This window comes from Monodelphis domestica, chromosome X (assembly GCF_027887165.1).
Source record: "Monodelphis domestica isolate mMonDom1 chromosome X, mMonDom1.pri, whole genome shotgun sequence".
In the NCBI taxonomy this organism is placed as follows: Eukaryota; Metazoa; Chordata; class Mammalia; order Didelphimorphia; family Didelphidae; genus Monodelphis; species Monodelphis domestica.
In genome coordinates this window covers 54390835-54400682 of record NC_077235.1, presented here as the reverse complement: position 1 = coordinate 54400682, position 9848 = coordinate 54390835, and the positions used below count along the sequence as shown (strand labels likewise).

Here is a 9848-nt window from a genome sequence, read left to right as displayed (position 1 = left end):
TTCCTGCTTCCACATGACATCATGCTTACCTGTCAAGCTCTGCTGAGGAGGCCCACTGTGGCCACAAACAGGCCCATAACACATTTAGAGCCAAGAATTAGGAAACATTCATTGGTGGTTTAAGAGATGTCATTAAAGAAATCCTTTAACCAAAGTAGGTACCTGGTGAGAAGATCTCCAACCCTTTAGGGGGCCCCTGGGTGAAAACTTAGGTGAGGACCTGAACTTATACCCATAGGCAGAGACTAGGTGGGCCCAGATGCCTTGTAATTTGTATCCTAGGGAGAATACAGATGTTAGTCAATTCACAGATCTATTTAAATATTTAAGGAAAAACAAGTTAAAGGAAAAAGTTTAAATTGACCTTAAAATCCCTGGAAACGCAGGAAGATTCACATCTGTCCTCAGAAGTCTGAAGTGTTTCCCAAGGAGAAAGGGAGGCGCCTTGAGTAGACAGTGGAAAAAAAAACCTGGAAAATGGTGCTGTTAATTCTTCTCCCTGGGCAGGTTTTGGAGACACAGGAAAGCAACGGGCTTTCCAGAGCAAAGGTCCATGTCTTTCTTCTTTTGTGTGAGTTTCTCTGTCCTAGCCTTCAAAACTACCCCCCCCCAAACCCTCCCCCTCTTTCCCTAACCCCTTCCTGAAAAACTTATGGCTGTGCAAATCTGTTTTGGGAAGTCTTGAAAGACTTGGCCACCACCAAACCAACATTTTTCACAGCTGCTTTTGTAGAATTATCAGGGTTTGCACTGCTGATCAACTGGGCTGAGTGGCCGGCGATCATACTTGGGCCATTGGATGCATTCTTGGCTTGGGCACAGTCGTTAGCAGAGTCGGAAGCTTTATGCTGGATAGCCTTGACACTGGGATTTTGGAGAACCATTGCTCCTCTCACTCCGGACCTCCGTAGTCCTAGAACATCGTTTGGAGACTTGGACACTGGGCTAATGAAAATCATCTTGGCCTGACGAACTTTGGGTCTTTGGGCTTGAGCTAACTGGATTGACTGAGTCAAGTGGCGCAGCCGCTGTTCCTGAGCATCATGGAGCCGGAGGTACATCTCCCGCCAGGATTCAAATTCTTCTGGCTGTTCGTTCCTAAAGTCTCGAGAGCAATGAATTTTCCACAAGCTATCCGAGTCCTCAAGGAAAGTGGGATTGTACTCTTCGATTCTATAGAGCTCCTTAGGAGAACATCTCTCCAGAACGGGTCTAAGTAAATCATAAGGAACTTGTCCAACTTCATAGATTAAGTCTAGATTCTTCCCAAGGACTTTAATGCATTGTTCGTAGAGAGAACACATTTTTGGAGGACACTTGTTTCTGGGGCCTGAGTATAATCTCGGTTCAGAATTCACTCTGGTTGGAGGTAATTGAGCATCTTGGTTCTCTGGTAGGGTGGAGGCTACCTGCCTTTTCTCGGGCAAGGCAGGAGGAGTCAGTTCACCAGAAGAAAGTGGATTTTGTTCAGTGGGCACTGAAAAAACAGTCTCACAAATGGAACTTGAGCAGGAGGCAGGGGCTGATAATGCCTGAATCACATCAGAGTCTTTTGAGGCATTGGCTGAACTCGTTCCGGCCTGGTAGTTATTTGGCTGTCTAGACTTCTCCGTGGGGGGTTCTGGAACTGTGCTGTGGGTTTTAATGTAAGGCTTGACACTTTTTAGCTTAGGGTGGCCCTCCTTTTTGCTGAAAGAAGCAGGAGTCTTAACCTTTTTCTTCTTGGGCTGGTCGTAGAGAAGGTATGATTCAAAAGACATCTTGTGCTTTTCAAAGCCATCCTCCTCCTCAGACTCTTCTTGAATTGGGAAGGGCGCTTTGTTGGCTTTGAAGGCTTTGCTTTTCTTCTGTGTTTCCAACTTGTTGGAAATGTGTTTTTCTTTTACTTCTGGGGGGAATTCTCCCTTCTGGGTCTCCCCATGCAAGCTGTCTCCACTTAGCATGGACTTCTCCACTTTGGTTTTCAGGGCACCCTTAACTTTGGAGTTCTTAATGGCTTGTGGCTTAATGGCCATCTCTGAGGGGGGCACAGATTTCTTCTTGTCACTGCTGTCCCCTGGTTTTTTCTTTCTCTTGGCAGCAAGAGGCACTGCCTGTTTCTCTTTGGGGCTGATTCTAGAGGATGGGCCTGAGCCCTCAGGGAGCTTTTTTAGGCTCAGTTCAAAGCTCCTCCCTTTCTCCTTGTCATTCACCTTGCCAGGAGAAGACTTGTGACCTTTACTCTGATGATGAGGCTGGGCAGCCATTTTCATCTCAGGTTTCACAAGATACCTCTTTGGATTGTCTCTCTCTTGGTCTTTAATGACCTGGTTGTGCTCATCTGCCTTGTTTTCTTGGGGGTTGTCATAGTCCATGAATACCTGTTGAGGGTTGGCAAAAGTCTGGGACAACAGAACATGACACTTGTCTGAAAATTCACAATCTGTAGAAGGCAACAGTGAAAAATGGTTCCCAGATCTCTTGCCATTTCTTATCTTCCCCTCTTTTTTGTCCATTTTTCTATCCTCCTTTGTCACCACTTTTTTGGTTTCCACCTTTCCTCTTGTCCCTTTTTCTCCCATCATTCCCTTTCCTCCTGTCCTCACTTCTCTTGTCTCCCCCTTTCTTGGTGTCCCCACTTTCCCTCCTTTCGCCCCTTCTCTTGATTCTCCTTTTGCTCTTGCCACCCCTTTCTCCCTTGCCTCCGGCGGCTTCTGCGTCTCCTGCGTCTCCTCTTTTCCCGTGACCTCTTTCTTCTTGCATCTCTCTTTCCCCCTTCCTTCTTTTAAATCCTCTCCTCCACCCTTTGCCCGCTCTTGTGTCTCCTTCTGGAGTGACACTTTGACATTTTTATCGAGTTTGGGGTACTTATTTCTCTGGCCCTCCAACCTGCTTAGTGACGGGTCACGGGAGGTCTTCCTGCGTTTCCGACCATCCCCCTCTACCTTCCTTTGCTTAAGTAACCCATCATGGGTCCGTTTTCTGGAGTGATGGTTAGTGGGCTTATTAGCCTCAGGTTCAATCACAGGGCCAAGTTTCTTCCAACGGTCTAGTAGGCCTCTGGCGAAAATTGCAACTCGTTCATATTTTTGTAAGGCACTCACGGTTTTCCCTAGCCCAGTCCATGTGAGAATCTCCAGTGTGAGAGGTAACCCTGACAGCTTCTTCAAACGTCTCAGCAACTTTCGGGGTGCAGAAGTTCGCGGGAGCCGGGCCATCAGGTGCCCCACTACCTCCAGCAAGGAACTGTTCCGGACCTCCGCCATATTGTCCCCAGCCTATGCTGAACCGGAACTAGAGTGCACACGGTCTCTAAGACAGAGGGGGCGACCGAAGAGGAAGGACAGTTGGGACATGGGTAATCAAGGGGCATCACGTGCTGGGGAGGTGACAGCTGCAGAGAGAGCGGAGGAAAGGCGTTGGCGTCTGCCGGCGCAGTCGACAAATCGGAGAAGAAAGGTGATATAGAGAAAGTAAGGGATATTCGCGGAAGGGAACCTAAGGGGCAGGAGGGAACCCTGGAAGGAAGAAGGAGACATCAGCGAGGAGGGGAGGAGGGGGGAAGAGGACAGGCCCGCGAGAGGGCAAAACCACAGGAATAGAGAAAAAAACCGGCAAGGAGCAAGATGGGGTTAGAAGATTAAGGGCGAATGGAAAAGGCAGGTGCGCAGATGAAAAGAAGGGCAAACAAAGCGGAGGAATAAATGCCTGCAGGGGGAGGAAAAAGATGGCGGCGAGGCGCCAAAGAAGGGAGGAAGGAGAGGGCCAGGGGAGTAAAGGGGGCCTTCAAGATGGGACGGGGTGCAAATCGTATGGGCGGAGGAGAAGGAGAGGATGGAGGAGTGGAGATGGGAGAGGTGGAATGGAAGGGGTAGGGCAAAGAGAAAGGAGGGGGCACACCCCAGCTGTCCCCCTTCCCTCCTTCTCCACCTCCCTTTTAAGTGCTAGGGAAGAGTCAGGAGAGTGAACAGAAGAAGGGTACGAAGGAAAGGAGGGAAGGTGAGGGAGGGGGAGATGGAAGTGGTAGGGAAGTAGCCAAGGGAGACCCAGGGGAGGAAGATGATGGAAGAGAAAGTTTAAAGGAGTGTCAGGGAAGAGACTATGTGGAGTGAAGAGAAGAGGGGGTGAATAAGAAATGGGGATCCACCACTCTGCTCTGCTGGCAGGCAGAAGGCTCTTCTTTCCAATACACAAAAACACCTGGGCTCTACCTGGCTTCTGGGAAGGGGCCATAGACTTTGGCAAGTTTCAAGTTCTCTACTGCAGTAGACACCCTGAGGACCATTCCCCACCCCCTCACCTCTTTAGAGGGTGTTGGACCTTGAGCCAGAACAGACCCCAAATGAGACTTGGGCCAACCCATCTCTCTTTTACAGATGGGGAAACTGAGGTCAAAAGGGTGCCAGCTGATGTGGGCTAAAGTGTCCCTTACAAAGGAGCTCTCCGTAATCAAGAGATCATGAAAAAAACTAGCTAGTTGATTAGAATGGGGCCACTTTTCCTAGAAGACACTCACTTTGCTTACATTCACAATTAGGAGAAAACTCCTCCTGTGGATCTTGAGAGGCAGGAGGGGTCTCTGGACAGCCAGTACAGTCCAAACAAAGTTCTCTTTCCACACTCACTACCTTCCTTAAGGGCACAAAAAGAGTTTTACTTGACCTAAAGTTGCCCCAGGGTATTTAATATTATTAGCATCCAATTTACACTGGAGTTTGCTTCCCTCCCCCCACCCCAAACAGAGTGAACCATGGGTAAAGCCAGGAAGACCAAGGTGAACCATGGGTAAAGTGACATCAGTTCCCTAGAGACACAGGGCAACAGCTGCCCAAACCAATGACCCCTTCTTTCATAACTAATCAATATAAAGAGCCTTCCTGAAAACCTCTGCCCACTTTTGACCTTCTCATTTTCTCTCTTGACTTACCATATTGCCTTTCCTTGCCTTAATTACTTACCAGCTCCTCTGTCACTATGTCCTCTTATGAAAGCTTATTTCCTTGCAATGAAGTCAGCTTAAACCACCAATCAAATCTTAGGACAAGACCTAATCACCTTAACCACATTATTTCTGGTTCTCTGACCAATTTCAACCTGTTTTCCCCTATATATTACCTTCCATATAGTCCATAATTCCAATATTCTATTCTCTGTTTTGTTAACCCTTCTCTTCTGTCTTAGAATCAATACTGTGCATTGGATCCAAGGCAGAAAAGTGGTAAGGGCTAGGCAGTGGGGGTTCTTATTTGTTCAGGGTCATGCAACTAGGAAGGGCCAAATTTGAACCCAGGATCTCCCCCTCTCTAGGCTTGGCTCTTAATCCTGAGCCACATAGCTACCCTTATATGTCTTTTTTGTTTCTTTTTATTTGATAATACTTTACTTTCCCCAATCACATATAAAAAACATTTTTTAACATTTGCATTAAAAATGTTTGAGTCTCAGATTCTCTCCCTTCTTTCCCCCTCACTGAGATAGTAAGCAATCTGATATAGATTAATTTTTTTAAAACCCTTACTTTCTATTTTAGCATCAATACTGTGTATCTGACCCATGGCAGAAGAGCTTTAAGGATTAGACAATGGGGGTGGTGACTTGCCCAGGGTCACACAATTAATTAGGAACTGTCTGAAGGTGGATTTGAACCCAGGACCTACTGTGTCTAGGCCTGGCTCTCAATCCACTGAGCAACCTGGCTGCCCCACCCCCAATGTAGATTCTATACCAGCGATCATGGAAAATATTTTTGCATAGTAATCTCTTTGTAGAAGGAAATTCGAACTGAAAAAATTAAGAAAATGGAAAAAAGTATGCTTTAGTCTGGATTCAGACTCCATCAGTTCTTTCTTTGGATGCAGATGCCATTTTTATCATGAGTCCCTTGGGACTGTTTTGGATCAAGCTAAGTCATTCACAGTTGCCCATGGTGCAACGTTGCTATTATTATATACAACGTTCTCCTGATTCTACTTCATTCTGTACCAGTCTGTGTAAGTTCTTCCAGATTTTTCCAAAATCCAAATTTATTCATAATTTCTTATAGCACAATAGTAAGTATTCCTTTAAAGTCATATACCACAGCTTAACTCAGCCATTACCCAGTTGATGGGTATCCCCTTATTTTCCAATTCTTTGCCACCCCCACAAAAAGATCTACTATAAATATTTTTGTAATATAGGTCCTTTTCCTTTTTTATCTCTTTGGGATAGTAATGGTATTGCTGTGTTAAAAGGGTATGTACCCTTTTATAGCCCTTTGAGCATAGGTCCAAATAGCTTTCCAGAAAAAGATGAATAAGTTTACAACTCCCCCAACAGAGCATTAGTGCCCCAATTTTCCCACATTTTCTCCAACTTCTGACATTTTCTGTTTCTTACATGATATCCAATCTGATCATTGTAGGGTGGTACATCAGAGTTGTTTTAATTTGCATTTCTCTAATTAATAGTGATTTAGAGCATTTTTCAGTGACTATAGAGATCTTTAATCACTTTGTCTGAGAACTGCCAGTTCATATCCTTTGATCATTTATCAATTGTGGAATGACTTGTATTCATACACATTTATGGAGGCCTTTATTTGACTTAAAATTTTTTTTCACCATTATGATTACTCTGTATTATCCTACATCCTATTTCTTCCCATTTATCCTTCTCATTCTCATTTCATTTTGTCAATTCTCAAGTGTGTTGCTTCTGATTACCACCTCCACCAATTTGCCCTTTCTTCTATCAGTCTTCCCCTTCTCTTATTCCCTTCCCCTCCTCCTTTCCTGTAGGGTAAGTTTATATTTTTATACCCAATTAATTGTGTATGTTCTTCTTTCATTGAGCCAATTCTGATGAGACAAAGGTTCAAGTGCTCTACTCCCCACCTCCATTGTTCTCTCCCCTGTAAAAGTTCTTTCCTGGCTCTTTAATGAGAAATAATTTATCTCTTTCTACTTCTCCCTTCCCCCTTCTCTCAATTCATTATCTTTCTTACCCCTTAATATTTTTTAGAAATTATCCCATCATATTCAACTCACACTCTTGCCTTCTGTTTACGTCTTGCCTTCACCCTATTCTAATTCTATTCCTTCTAACTGCTCTAATGATAAGTCCTTAGGAGTCACAAGAATCATGTTCCCATGAAAGAATGTAAACAATTTAACCTTGTTGAATGTCTTTTGATTTCTCTTTCCTATTTACCTTTTATGCTTCTCTTGAGTCTTGTATTTCAGAGTCAGAATGTCCATTCATATTGGGTCTTTTCATCAATTAGTGTTTGAAAGTCCTCTATTTCATGAATACCCATTTCCCCTCCCCAGAAGTATTATGTTCAGTTTAACTTGGATAAGTGATTATTGGTTGAAGTTCTACCTTCTTTGCCCTGCAGAATATCATATTCCAGGCCCTCCTATCCTTTATCGAAGAAACTTCTCATTTTTGTGATATCCTAAATATGGCTCCACAATATCTGAACTGTTTCATTTTTGCTGCTTGTAAAATTTTCTCCTTAATCTGAGGTTTCTGAAATTTGGATATAATATTCCTGGGATTTTTCCTTTCAAGATCTCTTTCAGGTGGTGATTGGTAAATTCTTTCAATTTCTATTTTGTCCTCTGGGTCTAGAATATCAAGGACATTTTCCTTGATGATTTTTTAATTAACAATATTTTATTTGATCATTTCCAAGCATTATTCATTAGAGACAAAGATCATTTTCTTTTCCTCCCCCCCCCCACCTCTCCCATAGCTGACGTGTGATTCCACTGGGTATCACATGTGTTCTTGATTCGAACCCATTTCCATGTTGTTAGTATTTGCATTAAAGTGTTCATTTAGAGTCTCTTCTCAGACATGTCCCCTCAACCACTATAGTCAAGCAGTTAGTTTTCCTCAGTGGTTTTACTCCCACAGTTTGTCCTCTGCTTGTGGATAGTGTTTTTTCTCCCAGATCCCTGCAGATTGTTCAGGATCACTGCAGTGCCACTAATGGAGAAGTCCATTACGTTTGATTGTACCACAGTGTATCAGTCTCTGTGTACGATGTTTTCCTGGTTCTGCTCCTCTTGTTCTGCATCACTTCCTGGAGGCTGTTCCAGTCTCCATGGAATTCCTCCACTTTATTATTCCTTTGAGCAAAATAGTATTCCATCACCAACATATACCACAATTTGTTCAGCCATTCCCCAACTGGAGGGCATCCCCTCCTTTTCCACTTTTTGGCCACCACAAAGAGCAGCTATGAATATTCTTGTACAAGTCTTTTTCCTTATTATCGCTTTGGGGTACAAACCCAGCAGTGCTATGGATGGATCAAAGGGCAGACAGTCTTTTATCACCCTTTGGGCATATTTAAAATTGCCCTCCAGAATGGTTGGAACAATTCACAACTCCACCAGCAATGAATTAGTGTCCCTACTTTGCCACATCCCCTCCAGCATTCACTACTTTCCTCTGCTGTCATGTTAGCCAATCTGCAAGGTGTGAGGTGATACCTCAGAGTTGTTTTGATTTGCATCTCTCTGATTATAAGAAATTTAGAATACTTTTTCATGTGCTTATTAATACTTTTGATTTCTTTATCTGAAAACTGCCTATTCATGTCCCTTGCCCATTTATCAATTGGAGAATGGCTTGATTTTTTGTACAATTGATTTAGCTCTTTGTAAATTTGAGTAATTAAACCTTTGTCAGAGGTTTTTATGAAGATTGTTTCCCAATTTGTTGCTTCCCTTCTGATTTTAGTTATATTGGTTTTGTTTGTACAAAAGCTTTTTAATTTGATGTATTCCAAATTATTTATTTTACATTTTGTGACTCTTTCTATGCCTTGCTTGGTTTTAAAGTCTTTCCCTTCCCAAAGGTCTGACATGTATACTATTCTGCGTTTGCCTAATTTACTTATAGTTTCCTTCTTTATGTTCAAGTCATTCACCAATTTTGAATTTATCTTGGTGTAGGGTGTGAGGTGTTGATCAATTCCTAGTCTCTCCCACACTGTCCTCCAATTTTCCCAGCAGTTTTTATCAAATAGTGGATGTTTGTCCCAAAAGCTGGGATCTTTGGGTTTATCATATACTGTCTTGCTGAGGTCACTTGCCCCAAGTCTATTCCACTGATCCTCCTTTCTGTCTCTTAGCCAGTACCAAATTGTTTTGATGACTGCTGCTTTGTAATATAGTTTGAGATCTGGGACTGCAAGCCTACCTTCCTTTGTATTTTTTTTTCATTATATCCATGGATATCCTTGATCCTTTGTTCTTCCAAATGAACTTTGTTATAGTTTTTTTCTAAATCAGTAAAGAAATTTTTGGAAGTTCAATGGGTATGGCACTAAATAGATAAATAAGTTTGGTTAGGATGTTCATTTTTATTATATTGGCTCATCCTACCCATGAGCAGTTAATGTTTTTCCAATTGCTCAAGTCTAGTTTTAGTTGTGTGGAGAGTGTTTTGTAGTTGTGTTCATATAGTTCCTGTGTTTGTCTTGGGAGATAGATTCCTAGGTATTTTATTTTGTCTAAGGTGATTTTGAATGGGATTTCTCTTTCTAGTTTTTGCTTCTGAGCTGTGTTGTAGATATATAGAAATGCTGATGACTTATGCAAGTTTATTTTGTATCCTGCAACTTTGCTAAAGTTGTTGATTATTTTGATTAGCTTTTTGGTTGAATTTCTAGGATTCTTTAAGTAGACCATCATGTCATCTGCAAAGAGTGATAAATTGGTCTCCTCCTTGCCTATTTTGATGCCTTCAATTTCTTTATAGTCTCTAATTGCTACTGCTAGTGTTTCTAGTACAATGTCAAATAGTAGAGGTGATAATGGGCATCCTTGTTTCACTCCTGATCATATTGGGAATGCGTCTATTTTATCCCCATT

The 9848-nt window shown here is 42.7% G+C and overlaps 1 protein-coding gene across 1 annotated transcript; it reads right to left on the bottom strand.

Moving 5' to 3' along the window:
- Positions 1-650: 650 nt before the first annotated feature.
- Positions 651-3245, bottom strand: LOC103094339 (elongin-A-like). Its single transcript, XM_007507167.2, has 2 exons — positions 1887-3245; positions 651-1847 (listed from the first exon to the last, which is right to left on the bottom strand). Exons 1-2 carry the CDS (start codon positions 3243-3245, stop codon positions 651-653), a joined length of 2556 nt encoding a protein of 851 aa, XP_007507229.1.
- Between the last annotated feature and the right edge of the window lie 6603 nt (positions 3246-9848).

Excerpts from the sequence above, each read along its gene's own strand:
- LOC103094339 (XM_007507167.2), bottom strand. The coding sequence starts at position 3,245 with ATGGCGGAGGTCCGGAACAGTTCCTTGCTGGAGGTAGTGGGGCACCTG. Across the intron at positions 1,848-1,886 it reads AGGGAGAATTCCCCCCAGAA|AAGAAAAGCAAAGCCTTCAA; the intron begins GTAAAAGAAAAA and ends TTGGAAACACAG.